The sequence below is a fragment of the Gavialis gangeticus genome, unplaced genomic scaffold (genome assembly GCF_001723915.1).
Source record: "Gavialis gangeticus isolate Ggan-Ray unplaced genomic scaffold, GavGan_comp1, whole genome shotgun sequence".
Classification (NCBI taxonomy): domain Eukaryota; kingdom Metazoa; phylum Chordata; order Crocodylia; family Gavialidae; genus Gavialis; species Gavialis gangeticus.
This window is the reverse complement of record NW_017729002.1, coordinates 20459193-20482088: the sequence shown is the minus strand read 5'-3', so window position 1 is coordinate 20482088 and position 22896 is coordinate 20459193. Positions and strand designations below refer to the sequence as shown.

Sequence of the window (22896 nt, the reverse complement as noted above, 5' to 3'; positions counted from 1 at the left end):
ATCTGAATTATGCTCTGACATGTCTTGACTCTGTCTGTGTAGTCTTTCCTTCTTTTAGCAGTGTTTTATGCAGCAAGGTTAATTAACAAGGATTAATGCTATTCTCAGCTCAGTCAGTGTCTCCTGTGTGGTCTTGGATAACCTGGCCAAGCAGTCACCTTTTTCTCCCCTGTCATGTGCTTGAAGATCCACAGATGTGAAATGCTTCATAGGAACACAGTTATAATTTGATGATGATGATGCAGTATTTCATCATCCTTATATTGCATCTACGTCTGTCATGACTGCATCACATTGGTGGCTCCCAGTCATCCTGCATTTGATTAATACACCCAGATCTTTCTCTTCCTCATTATTGCTTCTTTTGTAATACAGAAGCCTTGCTGTCCAGCTGTCAGAGAGGCACTCAGTAGAGGTACGCAACATAACGGCTCATTTCAGTCAGCTTTCCAGTGAAGACATTTCAGTAGCTGTAAGGATGGGAGAGACTAGAACCAGTGATGACTCTGATTTTGTAATTTATAACGAGTAAAAGTGCAGCAGAGCTATAGGTTGCTCTGTAGTTGTAGCTCCTCTCTGTTCCCAGGTCTTATAAAAGTAGGATGCCTCAGATGCCCTGGGAAGAAGAATAAGATGGTAATTAAGTGGTTTTCACTCTCCAGTCTCTCTGACTCCCAGTTATGTTGTGAGCTAAGAAGTGTGTTTATTGTGTAGTGGGCTATTAGATTCATTCCCTGCCCTGTTTTACTAGGCAAGAAAGATTTTTCTGGAATGAGCTGTTGCTGCTTCTAAACGGCTTGTTCAGCTTCTTTTCAGAGTGTAAACCTAGGGAGGCATTCAGCCCATTTTATTGCTGTTGGAATTCAGCCAGAGGGCACTCATGGCTGCTCTATGACAGTTGTGTCTAGGGAGCTGTACTGGATTTTAATGACAGGTTGGTTATGATAATAGGAGATAGAGCTTCTTGCTTCAGCTGACAGTTCAGGTGCAGCGTAGGTTGTTAGCCACTGTAAGTTGTTCCTGTCTGCTAGCTATTTAGTGACCTAAATGAACTGAATTCCCAGTACTATTAATTGGGAGATTCAGCAGAGAGACCAAGAATCATCTCCCCTTCTCTCAAATGGGTGATCTCTCTGGGCCTGGGTTGAAGATCCTGGGAGGAAGTGTGGAGCAAGCTTACATTTCTGTAGTTCATTTTTATGTATCTTCACTTACTAATGAAAAGCTTTTGCTCTCATTGGTCTTCTCATATGATAAATATTGTCAGAACTTGGTTGACTAGCTGAAATCCAGGCAACACCAGTCCTCACCACACATTTTGCTCTCCTGCAGGCTAAGGAGTTGTATGAGATGGATGCCACATCCAGCCGAGTATGGATTCTCACAAGTACCCTGTCTACAAGTAAAGTAGTGATCATTGATGCCAATCAGCCAGGCACGGTGGTGGACCAGTTTACTGTCTGCAATGCCCATGTACTCTGCATTTCCAGCATCCCTGGTAAGTGCAGCCAAGGCATTGTTTCAAGCTTGGACAGACTAATCGGTTCCACCGATTAGTCAGTGACACTTATTTATTCCATGGCTGACAAGTGGTAGCTGCTTTGTTACGTAATTGTTTCCAGAGTTGTTAACAGAGCCATCCCTAGGGGTGCGGCCAGAGCAAGTTGAGTGGGGGGAAGGGGGAACAGCTGGAGCTGGCAGCGCTCGTGGCAGCGGTGCATGACAGCCACAGTGGGGCCTATACAGCACTGACCACAGGGCTCCCCAAAGCACAGGGTCCGGCACCCTGGGCAGTTGCCCCGATTCACCCCTCCCTAGGGATGACCCTGGTTGTTAACCAATATTTTGCCTCCATGTAGGACCAGACTGTGGAGATGTTACTTATATTGATGAGTACTTGCACACACAGGTAGTTCCTTTATTTTCCATAGAACTACTTATGTGAGCAAGTGCTCACCTGGCCTTGATAGTGGAGACAGGCCAGGACACTCTCCATGGTCCTGGAATGGTGCCACAGTGTCTTTGTCAGGGTTAGGCAACCCCTGGCATGCATGCCAAGTAGCAGCATGTGGGGACATTTTTCTTGGCACTCCTGGAGGTCTGCCAAAGAAAATGTTTATATATTTTTTTTAAGTTGCTGCTCAGGGCTCTCTGGAGCAGCAATAGCTCCCAGCGCTGTGGCAGGGACTGGGGGTGGAGTCAGGAGAGCACAGGCAGGGGCACAGGGACACTGCCTGCATTCTGCTGACCTTTCCCCCATGTCTGTGGTGGTGCATGGGGGAGCCTGCAAAGCTAAAGGAGCTGCTGTACACTCCACTCTCACCGATTTTTGCAGGTTCTCCACACTGCCCCCACCAACATCTTGCTGCTGGCTCCTGATGTGTGCAAAGGCAAAAACTAGTTTTCTGCTGATCAGCAACAAAAAGTGGGGCTGCCAGTGCCCCTTGGTCAATCAGCAATGAGCAGTAAAAACAGTGCCATATTTTAAACTGCAGTTTTTTTCTCCCTGTGGATCAGGAGTGAGGGTGAGCAGCAGGGCCCCTCTGCCAGTCAGGGGGGTGGGGTACACACAGGGTAACCGTCAAGATTAAAGGAGCTGCTGCACAGCCCACTCCCTTTGTTGATTTGGTAGTTCCCTAATCTGGGGTGGTGCTAGGGGAGCTTGGGGGGCTATAGCCACCCCAAAATTCACCCTAGCTTCCCTGTAGCCACCCCTCCCAGTGCTGCCTGCCCCTGCCACCTGCCCTGTACAGCTGAACCTACCCTGCTTCTGCTCACGGCACAGCCCCACTGAAAAGAGGTTGGTCCTGCCCATGTCCCTAATCAAGGGGAACTTGTGGGAGGGGTACATGCCTCCTGTGGCCCCCCTAATTTCTGCCAAAGTTGCTGGCAGGGGCCCAAGCAGCTTACACTGCACTGCTGGCCAGGCCTGGGTCTGGCACTTTGGCAAACAGCCTGAGCCCAGCCACCATGCCATGCAGAAAAGCTTCCCCTGGTGCTGCCTCTGTGCCTGCCTGCCTGCCTGCATTGTTCACCCGCATGCCTGCATTGCTGGTGGGGGTGGGGGCAGCCAGGCTCTGGTGGCTGCTTCTTACCATTTCTTTCTTCTCTTTCTCTGCCCTCCTCTTTCTCTTTTCCTTTCTTTCCCTCTCCTCTCTCTCTTTCTTTCTTTCTTTCTTTTCCCCCTCTCCCTCTCTTCCCTCTTCTTTCCTTTTATCTCTCTCTATCCTCTTTTTCTTCACTCCTCTCTCTTTCTTTTTCTCTCATCACAACATGATTAGCAAAAAAGAATACAAAACAACAAAGGTAGTATATGAAGTTGTATTTATTGTCAACAGGTTTCGAATTTTTAGAAAACGTGGTATTTACTGTAAGAAAAAATGATTATTAACTATATTAATATGCAGCGTGTTCCTGCCATGTACCCCCAGCCTGTTTTGTTTTTCTGGCATGCCGGCACTCTGGCACCTTACAAGGTAGACATTGCAGGTTTTTCGGCATGCCAGTCAAAAACGTTGCCTACCCTGGTCTAAATTGATAGTGTGACGTACTTATAGGAGAATCTCTTGTTTTGCCTTAGCGGCCAGTGACAGTGACTACCCCCCAGGTGAGATCTTTCTGGAGGGTGATGTGAATCCAGAAGAGTCATCTGGAACAGATGGCGTCCTTGCGGGAATCACTCTGGTGGGTTGTGCAACCCGGTGCAACGTGCCACGCAGCAACTGTTCTTCCCGGGGTGACACACCTGTACTGGATAAGGGACAAAGTAAGTCTTGGGACCCCAAAGCTCATGACAAGCTGCCTATTAATAAGGCATGCATGTTATTCCCCTTTGTGGGCTGAAGACCTCAGGAAAACCCAAGATGTCTGTTAGTCTGTTGTAGGCCCAACATACCTTGGCTATCCCCTTTGCTTACACTGATCTAAGTTATTCTCATCCTCTTCATTCGGAATGATCTAGGTCACACAGCCGAGCAAGGACCTAACATGACAGATCTTTTAAACAGGGGCATGTATTTGCTCAGTCACTGTTGCTACTGTTCCTATCATTGTCTCCTCCAAATCTATGTCTTTCTATTAACTAAGGTGTTGAGCTGACAGAAGAAGCCAGTGTTAGAAGATTTTTCTTACTTGGAAGAGTCTCTGACATCCTACCAGTAACAGACAGGATCTCATTTTTAAAATACCGTCAGTCTGCTCCCATACACCGCTGTCTATACAGGCTTCCAAGGAGATACCAGAATCATAGGAAAATTAGGCTTGGAAAGAACCTTGGGAGGTCATCTAGTACAACCTGCTGCTCAAAGCAGAACCATCCCCAACTAGATAATTCCAGCAAGGGCTTTGCTGAGCTGGGTCTTAACTTCCAAGGATGGAAATTCCACCACCTCTGTAGGTAACTAGGAGGGTGCTTCACCACCCTCCTAGCGGTAGTTTTTCTTAATATCCAACCTGAATTTCCATTGTAGCAACTTGAGACCATTGCTCCTTATTCTGTCATCTGCCACCACTGAGACTAGTCTAGCTCCATTCTCATTGGAACCACCCTTCAGGTAGTTAAAGGCTGCTATCAAATCCCTCCTCAGTCTTCTCATCTGCAGACTAAATAAGCCCAGTCCTCTCAGCTTCTCCTCACAAGTCATGTGTCCCAGCTCCCTAACTATTTTTGTTGCCCTCTGCTGGACTCTCTCCAGCTTATCCACATCCTTCCTGCAGAGGGGGGCCCAAAACTGGACACAGTACTTGAGATGTGGCCTCACTGATGTCAAATAGAGGGGAATAATCTCTTCCCTCGATCTGCTGGCAACAATCCTACTAATGCAGTCCCAGTATACTGTTAGCCTCCTTGGCAACAAGAGCATACTGTTGAGTCATGTCTACCTTATTGTCCATTGTAACCTCCAAGTCCTTTTCTGCAGAGCTGCTACTTAACCAGTTGGTCCCAAGCTTGTAGTGGTGCAGGGGATTCTTCTGTCCTAAGTGCAGGACTTTGCACTTGTCCTTGTTGAACTCCATGAGATTTCTTTTGGCCCAATCCTCCATTTGTCGAGGTCACTTTGAATCCTAACCCTACCCTCCAGCATATCTACTATTCCCCCCAGCTTCGTGTCATCCACAAACTTGGTGAGGGTGCATTCCATCCTATCTTTCAGATCGTTAATAAAGATATTAAACAAAACTGGCCCCAGGACCACCTCTGGGGCACTTCATTTGATACTGGCTGCCAAATAGACCTTGAGCCATTGGTCACTACCCATTGAGTCTGATGATCCAGCCAGTTTTCTATCTACCTTATAGTTCATTCATCTAACCCATACTTCCTTAGCTTGCTTTCAAGAATGCTGCGGGAGACCACATCAAAAGCCTTGCTAAAATCAAGGTATATTGTGTCCACTGCTTTCCCCACATCCACAGAGCTAGTTGTCTCATCATAGAAGGCAATCAGCCTGGTAAGGCATGACTTGCCTTTGGTGAATCCATGCTGACTCATCCTAATCAGTTTCTTCTCCTCAAATTGCTTAGAAATGGATTCCTTGAGGACCTGCTGCATGATTTTTCCAGGGACTGAGGTGAGGCTGACTGGTCTGTAGTTCCCTGGATCCTCCTCCTTCCATTTCTTAAAGATGGACACTATATTTGCCCTTTTCCAATTGTCTGGGACCTCCCCTGATCACCATGAGTTTTCAAAGATAATGACCAGCAGCTCTGCAATCCCATCAGCCAGCTCCCTCAGCACCCTTGGATGCATTGCATCCAGCCCTATGGACTTGTACATGTCCAGGTTTTCTAAATAGTCCCTAACCTGTTCTTTCACCACAGTTGGCTGCTCCCCTCCTCCCCAAACTGTGCTGCCCAGTGCAGACTGGAGGCTGACCTTGCCTGTGAAGACCAAGGTAATCAAGGCATTGAGTCCTTCAGCCTTTTCCTCATGATCTGTCACTAGGTTGCCTCCTGCATTCAGTATGACAACCACACTTTCCCTGGCCTTCCTCTTGTTGCTGACATACTTGTAGAAAACCTTCGTTACCCTTTACATCCCTTGCTAGCTGCAACTACAATTATGCTTTGGCTTCCTGATTTCATCCCTGCATGCTCAAGCAATATATTTATACTCCTATCTAATCATCTGTCCAAACTTCCACTTCTTGTAAGCTTCCTTTTTGTGTTTGAGTTCACTGAAGAGTTCTTTGCTAAGCCAAGCTGCTCACCTGCCATATTTGCTCTTCTTCCAGCACATCACAATGGTTTGTTCTTATGCCCTAAGTAAGGTTTCTTTAAAATACATTCAGCTCCCCTGGACTCCTCTCCCCCTCAGACTGGCCTCCCAGGGGATCCTCCCCATCAGTTCCCTGAGAGAGTCAAAGTCTGCTTTTCTAAAGTCCAGGTCCATACTCTGCTGCTCTCCTTCCTTCCTTTTGTCAGGATTCTGAATTTGGATCCTCTCGTGGTTACTGCTGCCCAAATTGTCATCCACTCTACATTCCCCACCAATTCTTCCTTGTTTTTAGCAGCTGGTCAAGAAGAGCACACCCCCTAGATGGCCTCTTCAACACTTATACCAGGAAGTTGTCCCCAGAGCTCTCTAAAAACTTCCTGGATTGTCTGAGCACTGCTGTTTTGCCCTCCTGGCAGGTGTCAGGGTGATTGAAGCCCCCCACGAGAACCAAGGCCTGGAAACTTCCATTAGTTATCTGAAGAAAGCCTCATCCACCTCATCCTCCTGGTCTGGTGATCCATAGCAGACCTCTACCACGACTTCACCCTTGTTGCTGTCTCCTCTAACCTTAACCCAGGGACTTTCAACAGGCCTGTCTCATTTCATACTGGAGCTCTGAGCAGTCATACAACTCTTTTACATACAGTGCAACTTCTTCTCTTTTTCTCCCCTGCCTGTCCTTCTTGAATCATTTGTATCCATCTGTGACAGTTCTTCAGTCATGTGAGCTCCCACCAAGCCTCTGTTATTCCAGTCATGTCATAGTTCTTTGACTGTGCAATTACTTCCAATTCTTCCTGCTTAATACTGGAAGATTTGGAAGAATAATCTGAAGATCAGAAGCGTGCTCTATAAACAGACCACTTCTGTCTAATTTTTCCATCCAGCTTACAGTGTATTCCTCCTTCCATAGGTGAGGTGGCTGCAGTCAGCAATGGGAAAATCAATCAGTCCCAGTCCACAGAAGAGGCAACAGAAGCTACAGAAGTACCAGAGAATGGTGCAAGTGAAACAGAATCAGTCCAAGTCCGGCCTGGTCCACTTACAGAACATGTTTTTACAGATCCAGCTCCAACTCAGGCACCTGGGAGGCAGAACAGGTAGGCTGTTGTGCTAGTACAGTTGTCCATCAGCATTGATGAGAGCAAATGAATGAGTCCAGCCTATTTTTTGAGGGGAAAGTCAAACTCTTACCACCTTCACACCAACACTGTGTAAACAAAGGGGCTGGTAGGGTAGGGGGGCAGGAATCAAATGAAACAAACATGGTTCTTCCAGTAGCAGGCTGTTTCAGAGCAAATATTTGATCTAATGAGGAATAAGACCTGCTGTCAAGAGGAATACCCCCAGAGAACTCATGCACTTAAAGCTTTTATCTGAGGATCTTATGGACTCTTATATGCGGTGATGAGTGGTCATTCTAGTAATACCTATAACAAGGAGGATGCTATACAAATATCAGAGAAGGCATGGAGTGTGTCAGAGGTCTTATAGAGCAGTGGTTCTCAACCCTTTTTGTATGAGGACCCATTTGTAAACTTTGGCCAGTCCCAACCCAGTGCCCCTCACTCCCGACCTGCTGCCCCCCCACCCCCAGGCTCCAGCCCCGCAGTGTATGGGTCATGGGGGGCCCCAAGTAGCCCCTTCCAGGCTGGAACTCTGCCAGCCTGCAAAGGAAAAGCCATGGCTTCCCATGTTTTTCTCCTTTAAAGGAGAATCCATTCTTAAAGTTTGTTTGTGAACCTTTCATATATTCTTGTGACCCACTTTTGGGTTGCGACACACGGTTTGAGAAACATTGTTATAGAGCAATCAAGGCCAATATAGTGAGCGTGTAAACAAAGAACATGCCATGTGGCCAGATGATGGAATAGCTGGAGAGGCAAAGCAAAAAGCTTTTCTTTAGTCCATATTTTTAAAGGAAATGAACAGGAAAAATCCTCAGTAACTTTGAAGGAAGGATGTTCCCACTCATCAAGATTAAAACTTTAAAGGTAATTTACAAATGTAGGAATCAAACAGTTATAGAGCAGTTGATAAATAAAGGTACTTTAAGGCAGGGACTGCATCTGCCTCTGTGCTGCTATTAGATAACTACTGATAAGGGAGCCCCCTACAGAGGATATCAATCCATGTACATGAGACCTGAGATCTGCCCTCTGATGAGATTAGAGATTGTGAGGGTTGCTTTTGTCCTTGCAGTGAGAATGGGCAGCAGAAGTCAGAGTCCAGCACAACACTGCCAGAGCAGGAAGCAAACGGTGATGCTTCTGGAACCTGTACCAGTGCTGCACCCACCATGTGGCTTGGAGCACAAAATGGCTGGTAGGTTTGTCTCGAGCCAACAGAACCTTCTTTGTTACCTATTGTCCCAAACAGGTAGCCTCCAGGTCCCAATACTTTAATGTTTATAGACTGTCTTCACTGTGCACCCCTGAAATGCTGGTTAATTTTGAGCCCTTGGTTTGTTATAGTTGGAGCAATTCAGCCAGCCATGCTTTGCAAATTGCTTTAATGTTACAATGAAAGACTCACACATGACCTTGCAATGCAGTTTTTGTTGCCTGACAACCTTCCTGCTAACCAGACTTGCTTTCTCCTTCCCACAGGCTATATGTGCACTCAGCAGTCTCCAACTGGAAGAAGTGCCTGCACTCAATAAAGCTGAAGGACTCTGTGCTGAGCCTGGTGTAAGTTTCCATCCTGAGTCACAGACATGAACCCAGGAGACTCATCACATGATTGATCTTTCTTTGTTGTTGATTGGGGGTTGCTTGCCAGCCCATCTTTTTCCTTGTCTTAGTAAGTGCACTGGTCTGTGGGGAAGATTTCTGAAACAACTTCCTGCTCCTTGATTCATTCAGAAAGACTCATAATGAGGTGCTTTCTTTTCTAGTTGCAGGATTGGCAGCATCTGATCACTAGTGTACTGGATAAAAATCAACTGGGGAGAGGGGAGAGGAGAAACAATGGAATTGCCTTCTCACGTTAGTGTAAATCAAGTGGAACTTTCCTGAGATCAGTGGAGTTATTCAGTGTTAAACCAGTGGAAAGGAGAGGTGAAATTCAGCAGGAAACTGGTAAACTCTGTGCTAGTTGAAATCTAGTGCTGCCATCCAAAAAGTAAATAGATATGTGACCCTCAGATACCTGCAGAATGGCTGTGGCAAGTGCTGGATGCAGCAGGAATTGTTTGTAGAAAATAATTTGTAACCAGGAGAGGAAGAGAGTCTCTTACCCCTGATATAATAGATCATGACTGCATCCCAGCCTGGTAGAAGTTCTAGGAAGGCCTGGGAATTAGTTATTCCTGCTAGACTTTCAAATGTGCTGTCTTCTCACTGGTTTCAGGCATGTGAAAGGACGGGTTCTCGTTGCTCTGGCTGATGGAACACTAGCCATATTCCACCGAGGAGAAGGTAAAACTCAAAGTAGTCAGGAATGAACTAGTCAACTCCAGAGCAGAAGCAAAGTCTGTGGATGCAGATTAAGCATATCACTGCTGGGCTTAAAAAGAAAGGGTACCAAATTACTAGAATTTGAATACTTTCTTAAAATACACAGCTACTACCAAAATAGTGCCCTTATACTCAAAAGGGCAGTTCTTGCTTCCTTCTAGATTTTCTTGTTACATGGCAGCTCACGCTGGGAATCTTGTAGCTGGTTGCCATGAGTGAGTCAAGTTTTTAGAGCTAGAACTTTTCACTGTACTCTCTGGTGGTAATCAGAGTGATGAAGTCCCTGCAACAGACTGAAGTGGAGAGAGTGCTGCTTGTATAGACTCTATTTTTTAACTTCTGCTAGGGTGAGCTTTGGGTTGAATATGATTATTTAACAACCAAAATGTCCACATCCTAGATGTAATAATGCTCCCTGATGCAGAGGTAATATGTTTGCAAAGTAATCTGATTACACACTTAGCTGGACTAGAAAAGAGGAGATCTTGGTTCTATACTGGAACTTTCATATACTGGAACAGTTCATTTGAAGTTGGAGGATCATCCAGAAACCAATAGGGAGGGAAGTGATTCTGCTGTGCATGCAGATCACTGATGCCTTTGTTTTCCTCTAGATGGTCAATGGGATCTCAGCAACTATCACCTGATGGACCTGGGTCATACGCACCATTCTATCCGCTGTATGGCTGTTGTGTATGATAGAGTCTGGTGCGGCTATAAGAACAAAGTCCATGTTATCCAGCCCAAGACGATGCAGATTGAGGTGAGGAGCATGTGCATTTGTGGGTGAAGGAGGTGGTAACAATAGAGATTGGCCCAGGCTTTATCAGTTCTTTTAGCTGCTTTCTGCAGTAGAGGGAGGGAAACACAATCTTTGTATCCTTATTGTTGACTCATAGATTCATAGATTCATAGATTAAGGGTCGGAAGGGACCTAGTAGATCTTCTAGCCCGACCCCCCGCCAGGGCGGGAGAACAACAAAAACCCCAAAAAGAGAAATGGGACTCAAACGAGTCCAGCTAGGTGGGCATCCAGCCTCTTCTTAAAGACCCCCAGGGTAGGGGCCAGCACCACTTCCCTTGGAAGTTGGTTCCAGCTCCTAGCCGCCCTAACGGTGAAGTAGTTTTTGCGGATGTTCAATCTATACCTCCTCTCCAACAGCTTGTGCCCATTTCTCCTTGTTATGCCAGCGGGCGCTAGGGGAAACAGCGTCTCCCCCAAACCCCTCTGGTCCCCCCTAGTGAGTCTATAGACAGTCACCAGGTCCCCCCTTAGCCTTCTCTTGTGGAGGCTGAATAGGTTCAGGTCCCGCAGTCTCTCACTGTAGAGTCTGCCCTGTTGTCCCTGGATCATGCGGGTGGCCCTCCTCTGGACCCTCTCCATATTGTCCACATCCCTCTTGAACTGGGGCGCACAGAACTGGACACAATACTCCAGCTGTGGCCTGACCAGTGTCGCATAGAGGGGGAGGATCACCTCTTTGGCTCTACTCGAGATGCACCTGTGGATGCACGACAAGGTCCGGTTAGCCTTGCCAACCATGACCTCGCATTGTCGGCCCATGTTCATCTTGGAGTCAATAATGACTCCAAGATCCCTTTCTGCCTCCGTGCTCTCGAGTAAGGAGTTCCCCATTGTATAAGTGTGCTGCTGGTTCCTACTGCCCAAGTGCAGCACCCTGCACTTGTCCGTGTTAAAACGCATCCTGTTCCTGTTAGCCCACCCCTGTAACCTATCCAGATCCCTCTGCAATCTCTCGCTCCCTGCTAGCGTGCTCACCTCCCCCCAGATTTTGGTGTCATCAGCGAATTTAAACAGGTTACTTTCCACCCCTTCATCCAGATCGCTGACTCCATGTTGGTAGGACAAGAACTGTTAGGAGAAACCATGTTACTGGAGATCTGACAGCATAGCACTCATTATCTCTTACTCTTTGGAGCTTGAGTACTTGGGTCATATCTATATCTGGCACTTCCTTTGTGACTAGGAAGGAGGCTGGGAATCCACATGTACTAGGTACTCTATTCAGAGTTTGCGCCTCTGATCTAGAAGCTTTGAAAACAAAGTGCTCCCAACCCAGGATGAGGGAGCACCTGTCTAGGTCACTGCAAACCTGCAATGAATTCATGATGTTCCACACAATTGATATTTCAGAAGTCCTTTGATGCCCACCCACGCCGGGAGAGCCAAGTCCGGCAGCTGGCATGGATCGGAGATGGGGTGTGGGTTTCCATCCGCCTAGACTCCACGCTGAGACTGTACCATGCCCACACCCATCAACACCTTCAGGATGTGGACATTGAACCTTATGTCAGCAAGATGCTAGGTGAGAAGGCAGCAATTTTTGCTAGATGGTCTATTATACTGACTGTTGTTGATTAGGGAGAATCAGTGTTTTTAGGACACTGCTCCAAGTAATACCATCCTAATACCACCATTTCACACTCCCAATCCACAGGCACTGGAAAGCTGGGCTTCTCGTTTGTGCGGATCACAGCCCTGCTCATTGCTGGCAACCGCCTCTGGGTAGGGACAGGGAACGGTGTCGTCATTTCTATCCCCTTGACTGAGAGTAAGTGATACTTATCAGATATTTTCCTGAAATTACTCAATACCAGCAAAGCCTTCATTTGCTGAATATACAGTGGAGTAAGTGACTTGGGCAGAATAAATACTTCCCAGGCTGATCTCCACATACTGGTGCCAGAAATGGAGTATCACAGTTCTGATCAGTGATTCAGAGAAAATAAAGGGGATACAGGTATCTCCAGGTAAAGGAGCAACCTTGAACCTGGCCTGAGACTACCTTGATTATGAAATTAAAACTTTGCTATAAGTTAATTTGACCCATTTAAAGATGTAATAAATATTCAGCACTATCCTGTTCAGTGAAGTAGAAGCAGTTTCCTCCTTTGAGGAACTGTGACATCTGCACAATCTCTACATTGTATACTGTTGATCAGTACTGTGATACACTTGGCAGATGTTGACTCATTCTAGACCTATTGTTAGCATCAGGATTGAAGCACTGTGAAGTGCATACATTGGAAGGGGGCTACAAGTATAAGTCAGAAGAAACCCTTCTGTAGACGGTCCATAATACTATAGATATCTGAACTTCCCACACTGATACCATTGCTCAAGGGCTGAGGAAGAGGAAGGTTCATTGAATCAAATCAAGGAGTCCGTTTTAGTCCAGCAAAACTTAAGGCAAATCATCAGTCAGTCCAGTCTAGTGAGGAGCTTACCAGGCAAGTCCCTAGAGTTGAGAGGGCTAATTGAAGCTTTCAGTAATCCTGTTTTTCACCTGCCACTCAGCATCTAACTTTTCAGTGAGAAAATTTACTCCTAAATGCACTGGAAGATACAGGAATATGGGGCAATTTATTGTGATGAAAATTGCAATTCTTGCATCCCTGCTGCTGGCAGAACATGACTGTTTTATGAGGAAAAAAATCTGTTATGCACAGAATTGGCCCCTCCTGATACACTTACACATGAATACAGCTTGCATCTTTCATCAGTGCACTACCTTTGACTCAGTGTTCTCGGAGCCATTATCATCTGAGAATCTCACTTCTGAGCCCCTCCCTGTTCTAAGGGTTGCTTTTTCTTGAGGCAGCTCTTATGCCTCTGAGTTCAATTCATCACACACTGCAAGTGAACTACATTCTCATGTGACATTGCTGAAGAAATGGAGAGTCGCAAGATTTCACTGTGAACTTGGACTTTTGATCCCCTGAGCTCTCCTTCATCCCTGGTCTTATAATTGAAGGATGAGTAGTGCAAGGGCAGGGTTTTCTTAAAGTGACTCTGAGTCAACTGCTCTTTTTGGCACTCTCTCGATGTGTGTATTTTTGTGGCTCCCAGAAATTTCTCCTAATAACTGCCTTTTTCTTCTCTCCCCACCTGTCTTTCTCTCCCTGTTCCCTTCTGTTCTCCACTCCTTGCGTGGCCTAGCTGTAGTCCTCCACCGAGGCCAACTCCTTGGGCTCCGGGGTAAGTCCAGTACCTCCTTCCTTGTGGATTTCAAACGCCATTCCCTGTGCACCAGCCGTCCCTCCCAGTCACTTTCCTAACCCTTCATCCACTTATTTACTTCTTTCCATTCACTTACCCATTCATGTCTCTCGCATTAACTAGCAGTCACTGAGAAGAGCCCAAAGTTGATAATGTAAATAGCCTCATTCCCTTGGAGCTAGGGGCATTCAACTCTTTCTCAGTAGCCCTCCCATTTGTTTTACTGTGTAACTGAGTACTTCGTTTTTTCCACCTAGCTCTTTTGATAGCTGAGGTCAGGGAAGGTGATGACCAAAAGTGTGCTCCTTGTACTCCTGGTAGTAAAGATCTGTTTAGCCAGTTGTTTCTTGTTTCTTGGCAGACCAGAACAGACTGTCCATCTGGTCTTCCAGGGATTCCCCAAGCTCCATCAGTTTCCAGAACAATTATGGTACCAGTGCTGTGGCACCTCAGAGCCAAGAGTAATAATGCAGGACCTTTAAAAAGACTGGACAGTTTATGAGCATTAAAAATCATTTGCACTTATGCAAGGGAAGGGGGTGATACCGTGGGAATCCCAATTCCTGGATCAGGCTTTATTATCCATCTGCAAGGCTTAATAAGCAACCCTGTCCTAAAGTTTGGCCAGGAGCATTCTGAGTATATTTTCCTTCTTTAGGAGCATTAGATACTAGCCACTGTTAGAGGCTGAACACAAGGCTAACTGGACTCACTGTTTGATGCAACAAGTCCAGTGTTACTGTAAAGTGACACCATCCAGTTGCAGCTGCATATAGAAAGTCAAAGTACATTGGTGCAGAAAGCTTTCATTGCTGTGGTCTTTTTTTCTGATCAATTCTTATTCTTCCATGCAGCTATTTTGCCTGTGATCCCAAAATCCTGGCTTGAGAAACAGGTCTCCTTTGATTTTAGGGTTATTTCTTATTTCTCATTTAATAACTGAGATAATAGATATAATAGTGTATATAATGACATCAAACATAAGTCCCTGCTAGAGTGAGCACCACGCTGGAGTTTGTTTGTGCAAGAGACCGAAAGTTCTACATTTCCCACAGTGTGCGTGCATGCATGCGTGCGTGCACATGCACCTAGGATAGTCATGCAGGGAAGAGTCTCCCATCTTGAGCACTGAGCCCTAGACTGGTAAATGGAGTTTATTTCTTGCAAGATGCTGAGCACTGTGAGCTTCTATGGGCTTTAAGGGTGTTCAGCCTCCCTCAGGAGGGCTTCTGTGGCCAGAGAGTGAGTCTCAGGGTATTGTGGCTGAGGCTGGCAGCTACCTTTTCCCCAAGATTAGAAAAGAAACCCGGTTCCCTTTGACTCCACCTCTGTCCTGTTGCACTATGGCTCTGCAGGGACTATGTTGCCACCCTGTACTTTGGCAGATCGGTGCTAGCAGAGGGCTTGCCTTTCAAACTTAGCAATTTCATCAGTCCAGAAAGCAGCCACAGCTCTCCAGGGGCCTTGTAGGCCAAGCAGACATATTGTTTCATTAGGGCAGTGAACTCCTCACATTACCCACCTAAGTAGCAAGGCCTATGACTGGCCACAGAACAGTAAGTTCTTTCTCAACTCTCCAGAGTTCTGAAATATGGCTACCATAGCAGGGGGAGGAGGCCTTTATCACAGTGCCCTTAACATATTCCTTTGTAGGGGTGGGACTTTTCCAAAGACATCCCTATTAGTCAAACATTCCTTTGATTAGAGGCACAGCTCATTCACATGAAGGAATGTAACTGTGCCTCCACCATGCTGGCAGGGAGATGGAATGTATAATCTAGTATGGTCTCTTCCATCATGCCCAGGACACTAAACGGGGCCTCTAAAGTTTCTCCAGTGGTACTCATGACTTCTCGCTTTGACTGGGGCTACTGTATAAATGGGCACAAATCTACTACTTGGGGTTATTCTTCTGTTCTCAGCCAATAAGACATCCCCAACATCAGGAGAGGGGAGTCGCTCTGGTGGAGTCATTCATGTGTATGGGGATGACAGCAGCGACAAGTCTGCCAGCAGCTTCATCCCCTACTGTTCCATGGCTCAGGCGCAGCTCTGCTTCCACGGCCACCGGGATGCTGTCAAGTTCTTTGTCTCTGTGCCTGGTAAGGAGAAGGACAGCACATTATCAGGATGGGTCTAGCATTAATTGTAATTTCCATGGTGGGGGAGGCCAGAGTTGGCCTGCTGTAGGATGTTGTGGGTGCCATTCACACCTCCTGCAGCTGAACCAGTGACTCCTACAGTTCCTTGTTCTTATGCATGAACTGGAATAAAAGCCAGATTTCACTCATCAAAGTGATTGAACTGGCAGGGCCTTGACCACATTTGTGACCTTGAGCTGAGTGCTCAGGGACTGTGGCAGAGGTGCTGAAAGGGGCCCCCATGTTTTTTCAGGCAATGTTCTTGCAACCCTGAATGGAAGTGTGTTGGACAGCCCCTCTGAGAACCCCAGCACAGCAGCCACCGAGACCGAGGGGCAGAAGCTGAAGAATGTCTTGGTGCTGAGTGGAGGAGAGGGGTACATTGATTTCCGGATTGGTGAGCACCTCTTGTTTGCCTTGTAGGAAGGACCAGGCACGATGTGTGGGGACCAGTGAGACTCGAGGGATAAAACTGCTGCTGGGGAGTGAATTCAGGAAATTATTTCCACTTGTTCCTGATGATCTGTGTAGACCAAGATCTGTGTACCTCACTCCCACATACCTGTAGAACAAACACAGACCCCAGACAGCTGTCTGTCTTTGCCCCGTAAGTCAGTCTGCACAGAGCCATGATGATATTCATTAGAGCAATGGGAGCCAACCTTCTTGGCAGGCATGCCATGTAGCCCCACACCCTCCTCATGTGCCAGTCCGATCCCCTTCTGCCTCCTGATCCTGCTCTGCCCTCTGCTTCCTGCCCTATCAGCTGCTGTGCTGCCTGTCCCCTCCCTGATTTGCCACCTGCCACACACACAGGCTGCTTGTGTCACTTGTGACACTCATGTTGCAGGTTGGCCATCCCTGCACTATGATTTTCCACACTGATGGCTCAATGCTGCAATCACAGCATTTTCAGGTGCAACACTCTGGAGAATGCCCTTGGTTAGACTTACAGGCTCGTCCATGTTGGTGGGGATACTTGGTCAATCCATGAAATTGGGGATGCCAAAGAGTGATGGTTTTACATTTTTATGAAGAAGTAGAGGAGTTGTCTTTCCATTGTACATGGACTTTGATACACAAATGCTTCCAGTCCTCACAACTGCGCTCCAGACTTGGCAGATATCAGTCAATACTGCCTGTGGTCAGGTAGCAAAGATCACAGCTGAGTGACAAGCCTTTTGTGAGAATTCCTAAGGGCAGCAATGCGTGGGCTCCCCCTGGTCCCCCCTCCTTACCATTTGTGTTTTCTTGTCAGGGGATGGAGAAGATGATGAGACAGAGGAGAACACTGGAGATGCCACCCAAGTGAAGCCAATGCTTTCCAAGGCTGAAAGAAGCCACATTATTGTGTGGCAAGTCTCCTACATCCCTGAGTGAGAGTCTCTCCTTTTCTGCCAATGTAACTCTCCCTCCTCCCGCTGAATGCCAAGATGTACATACAGAACTCCTGCATTATATCTACTGCTGGAATCGGAACCTCAGACACCTGCAGCAGCTCCTGCATTGGACTGCGACCCCATTCTAACCTCTGAACGTGCAGCTTTCATCTTGGGCCTGTATGCTCTTTGAGTGCTCAGGTAGTTGTTCTCCTTCCAATGCTGGTGTCTCCAAGGGAAAAAAATGGAAGAAAATCTTCAGAGTGAAGCTGGTGGTCAAGACCTGTGCAAGCACCTCTGATTTGGAAGGGCTGGCCCATGTTACCAGGAAGGCTGCTTCACTCCCACCTGCATGAGAAGCAGTGCATCTCTCCAACGTGCCCCACTGAAGTGAAGCTGATGAATCGCCGCTTGCCAACAGCTCCAAAGAAATCTTTTCCTGTTCACCACATGAAATTCCTATCCCCTCCTATCTGTGTAGATTGTACCCAGGCACAGAATGTTACCCCAGATCTAAGGGTATCCTGTGTGCAGAGATGGGACCACAAAAGGTTTCTGTTTGGTCGTAGGACAACAGTCCCATGAAGAAGTGATACAGTGAAGAATACTTTCTGTATATGGAAAGATGGAGTCTCCCTCCTTCCTCTACTGATATTGTTTGGTCATTAGGTAACATGGAGTCTGTGCTGGGCAATGTGAGACTGGGAAGGACTGTTTGCTTGGTAGGGAAATAGAAGAAAGGTGTCTGATGTCAAAGGCCTCTAGCATTCTGGAATGCTGTAGCAGTGACTGCGTGCTGAAATCTCATTGGTTAGCTGAAGGAAAAGACAGAAATACTTTTTCCATATAAGTTTTGGAAGGGAAAGTTTAAAGACATGTAGGTTTCCTTATTTTTACAAGCCTTAAACATGCAGAGACAAGCTGATGTTGTTCAATGGATGTTGATTTGTAAAGTGTAGGTGAAGGCAACTTAAGCAGTCCTCTGTGTTGCTGTGCTATGACTTGTATGTTAACACAGTGAGGTTTTATTGAATGACTTATGAAGACAACATCCTGTTTTGGGCATTGCTGACTTTCTGCAGGGAGAAATAAGTGTATTCCTCACCGTGACTGGGAGGAAAGGATGTTACAGATGGGGAACCATGTCTTACCCAAAGTCACGCAGGCAACCTATGACAGCAGGGAATGAATGCAGCTGTCCTGACTCCCCTTGCTGGTGCCCCAAGCACTGGACTGTTTGCAGTTCTGGGTGTGCAGAAAAGATCAAGTTGTTTCACTACTGGAATGCATGATGGTGCCCAGGAGAGACTTTTATTGTCCTTCCATGGAATTGCAAACATTATTTTGTCCTGCATACAGGAGGAGGATGCAGTGTTCACTCCAGAATGCAGAGGTGAGGAGTGACTTTCATGTGCTTTGTCCAGCATGTATCTAACTTCCTGCCTAAGAGGAAGCAAGAAATAACCTATCCAGGCAGGCTGTTTGAAACTGGCCATGCAAGAGCACAACATTTATGCTTGGAAGGTGTTTGTGTCCCTTTCTAACATGCCCCTTTGCTTCTTTGTCTGCCTGCTAGGTGAGGCTAAATTGAGGCTTTCAGGGATGTTTTCCTCATTTCCTACAGCATAGCCATATTGTATAGATGCATCCTAGGGCAATTTTTGTCTTTCTCTGATGCATCTAGCTGTGGGCCCAGTTGGAGAGAAGATACTAGAGTGGATGGAACAATTGTCTTGTATGCTATAGTAACTTCTGTGTTGCTGAAACATGGTGCACATGGAGCTGTAGCTGGATGCATCCTTTGTTTAGCAGCAATACCTTAGCCCAGACCTTTGCAAACAAGCATACTACAGAGAAGGCTGGGAGAGAGAGAGAGAGAGTACACATCAGTCCATTTGAAGCAGCAGTGACATACCAGAGAACAGGGGCTTCAGCATCCTGGTTAGCAGTGAGAGAGAAGTTTGGTGGTGCCACAAATTGCCTGTGAGCAGTGTTGGATTACTGAGGAAACATACTATGCTTCAAACTGAGGTAGGGATGAGTTCTGAATCATGTCCTGCAGCCATGTACCAGCTTTGCTGTTTGTGTCTACAGCATCCTTTCAGTAGCTGTGTGGGCAGCAGAACACCTCCATGGAAAGGGGTCTCCAGTGGGACATGTTTGACTGAGGCTTTTCTGAATGAGCCAGGCTTCTGCTACGCCATGGCCATGTTCCAGAAATGCTGTCTGACAGGAGAAGTCACTGTGGGTAGCAACAGAGCATGAGGTAGGGAAGGAGGAAGGAAAAAAAATAGCAAGTTCCATACAACAGGTACTACCACCAGTTAATTTGGGCTGACAACATAAAGTGGAATTGACATCGGTTGCTCATTGAAATTGGATGCTCCATATGAAAATTTATGAAACATTCTGTATCTGTTTTTATCAGTGACCGTACTTGCTCCTCTATCTCCTACTGATTGCTCCAAGGCAAATGGAGAGAAGAGGTCTCAAATCATCTCAGCAGGTTCAGTTCCCTTGCAGCTTGAAGCATGTTTTCCTTGAAGAGAAGCACACATTTAAAGGGGGGCAGCTATAGCCACTGCTGCTGTGTTCCTATCATCCTTCGGTGGCTACTGGGCAGCAAGGTGAGAGCTGATTGGCTTACACTTCCCCATCATATCTCCACTGTGATGTATGTAAAGTACCTTGTATGTTATAAAAGGATTTAAAAAAAAAGTGTCTTAAGGCCTGTAAACTCCGCTGTTTGGTCTGAAGATGGCATTCTGTAAAGAGACTGCTGTATGAATACTTTCCCATGCTTTGTCCCCTCTGCTATCAAACAAATGAACCATATCTGTTCTGTATGTAATAAATGTGTTAACATCAGCAAGTGCAAACGTCTGTTTGTTGGCTTGCATTTGCAGACATTTCTAATAAATTTTCATAATGGATGGGCTACTCTGAGGGCCATTAGGGCAATCACCTCAGATTCTCACCTGTTAACATTTTTCAAACGAGCCTGCTCATTTTATTCACCTTTAACTTCAAATGTCAGTTCATCATATTACTGGCTTTAAAAATGTTAACACAGCCAAAGAACACTTATAACTAAGGCAGCCAAGGGCCAATGGGACAGGAACTAAATAAAAGTCCCATAAACAGGGCCACAATTCAAGCCGGCAATTATCTTATCATTAAAATAGACCCCCTAAATTCATGGGGCTAAATACAAAATGATGTCTGTTTCTAATGTATTTACAAACCGTGGCTGCATTTTTATGATCAGTTAGCACCATACAATTTCTCAAGCTCTGAAGTACAATGGCAGCACAGTTCAGGGAAATGCAAGACACTTAGTATTTGGAGCTTTGGGAGCTCAAGCCCAGAGGTCAACTCTTTCCCTGCAACACACTAGGCTGTTGGGTTTACCAGCACTGTACCAGTAAACTCCTGAAACAGCCAGTCACAGTGAAGAAACAAACCATGAGGTGCATGACTCTCCAAAGTTTATTATATATTAAAAAGTTAACAATTATAAAACCAAGCTGAGTCAGTTATTTTATGGATGTAAACAGTCCTCTCTACAAGCTGCATGGAGGTAGAATGAGCTGCAGCCAGAGGGGCTATGGGAGACCCCATTTGTTTTAACTAATCAGCTGTGAACGTGCAGGCAAAGAACCTCTGTCCACCCATAAATGTTTCTCAGCAGTTTTTGCTTTTCTTTAAAAGGTCACTGATTCTATGTCTTTGCTCAACCTCAAAGCTAGAGAGGGTAGGGAACATTTTTAACCAGCCAGAAAACCTGGATGAGTTTATTCTCTCCTAACATGCAGACTTAACCATACAGCAGCTTTGAGAGTCTACAGGGGCAACAGGAGTCTATATCAACAACTAACACTGCAACATTTGGAGCATGAGGGCTGGTGAGACCGAGTCACATACTCCTGTAGATCATATGTGCTTTACTTGCCTCACCCACAAACACAGCCCACAATAGCATGAGGAAATAAAGGGATCATGGCCAGAACAGCGTCAGTGTCTGAAAGATGGGCTTCTTTAATAAAAAAAAGAAATTGCACTCCATTATAACACCTGCTCCACATTAAGCAGAAGTACTTAGAGCATCAGCTTATTAGGTCATATTTTAAGTAAATTCTGGAAGCTGAGGCAGCATTGCCAGTCACGTGGGAATAGATTTCCCATCCTCACCTCTGAGGCCACCCTTTGCACTGACACATGTTCAAACCAACACTAGACATAACACAGCCCTCAAGGCTTTACAGTGTGACCAGTAACTGCCCTGACTAACAGCAGCAGGAAATTGACCTCTTTCAGTCTGCACAGCTCCAGGTTTAGGCAGTGCCACCCTGTCCTCAGGTGGATCTTCAGAATTACATATGAAAAACAACTGCCATCAGCTGCACCCTAGCCTAATGCAAGGCAAGCTCCTGCCAGTACAACTTGCGTGCTGTATGGTTTAAGCACCCCAGTAAAGGCAAGTAGGTTATTGCTTTGACTAGTTCTGCCAGAGTGATGAATGCATTTTTCCAGGTGTATCTTTGGCATAGAGGAAAAAAATTAAGCATCCCTTTATTTAGGGGGTCTAAATTAACCTTCTCAAACCAAGAAAGGGACTTGGGTTTTTGTGTAGACCAATGGTTTCCAACCTTCTTTACATTTGCAGGCACCTAAAAAGCTTTGAACAGAGGTGTGGACCCCTTTGAATTGTACTTGTGGGTATTCACATACCCAATGATTGATCATAATCACCTTTCATGGACTCCTTAGCCACAGTCTGCAGAACCCAGGGGTCCACAGACCACTGGTTGAAAGCTACTGGTATAGACAGCTCCATGAAAAACCTCTAGGCAAAGTGCAGCTGTAGTTCAAAAAGAAAAATCAGATATGAGGATGCATAAAGAATGAGATTGAGATAATACAGGAAATGTGAAAAGTCCTTTGTGTAAGTCCATGATAGGGCCTCTGCCGGATGTGTGGAGTAGTGGTCATCCTACCTTAAAGATATTGCAAAACTGATGAAGGTTCAGAGAAGTACAATGGGATGAGCAGAGCATTCCTTCATAAGAAAAAAAACTGAAGAGGGGCAAGTAAGGGAGGACATAAGAAATGTACATAAAACAATCAGCATCTGGAGCAGGTAGATCAAGAGTCTCTTCTCACTCTCTCAGAAGAGGAGTTATTGGACATGAAAGGTGGGAAACTTAAAACCACTATACGAAAGTATTGTTCACACTGCAAGTTTTGGGAATCATTGGAGACAGAATACAAGACTAATTGGATCCAGTTCTGATCCAATAGGCAATGTATACGTGTTAACAATGATCCTTGAATGTAGAAAGATAATACAATATCTGCATACAGCATCAGCAAAACCAACACTGGAATACTGGGTCCAGTTCTAGTATCCACACTCCTAGAAGAGGAGATATTGAAAAACTGGAAAGGGTTCAGAGAACACCTATAAGAATCATGTGATATCCAGAAAGCCTGCTTTGCAGTAAGAGACTGAAAGGATCCAAGCTATTTATCAAAAAAAAGTTGAAGTGCCAGTCACCACCTGCAAACCAGTGGCCAGAGAAAAGATTTCTGAGAGCAGAGCACTCTGAACAAGACCCAAAAGCTGGAAAATGAAACCAGAAAAATTCACACTGGAATGTGATTTCCCCCCCCCCCCCCC

The 22896-nt window shown here is 46.0% G+C and overlaps 1 protein-coding gene across 1 annotated transcript in view; it reads left to right on the top strand.

Moving 5' to 3' along the window:
• Positions 1–20084, top strand: part of MAPK8IP3 (mitogen-activated protein kinase 8 interacting protein 3) — a 120050-nt gene extending 99966 nt beyond the window's left edge. Inside the window, exons 21-33 of the mRNA XM_019507398.1 lie at positions 1333–1498; positions 3581–3766; positions 7131–7317; positions 8420–8542; positions 8827–8907; positions 9569–9636; positions 10290–10438; positions 11831–12002; positions 12135–12248; positions 13637–13675; positions 15619–15798; positions 16091–16234; positions 17096–20084. Coding sequence (XP_019362943.1) covers positions 1333–1498; positions 3581–3766; positions 7131–7317; positions 8420–8542; positions 8827–8907; positions 9569–9636; positions 10290–10438; positions 11831–12002; positions 12135–12248; positions 13637–13675; positions 15619–15798; positions 16091–16234; positions 17096–17217 — 1731 coding nt within the window. The 3' untranslated portion in view covers positions 17218–20084. The remainder of the gene's footprint in view (positions 1–1332; positions 1499–3580; positions 3767–7130; positions 7318–8419; positions 8543–8826; positions 8908–9568; positions 9637–10289; positions 10439–11830; positions 12003–12134; positions 12249–13636; positions 13676–15618; positions 15799–16090; positions 16235–17095) is intronic.
• Positions 20085–22896: the final 2812 nt, after the last annotated feature.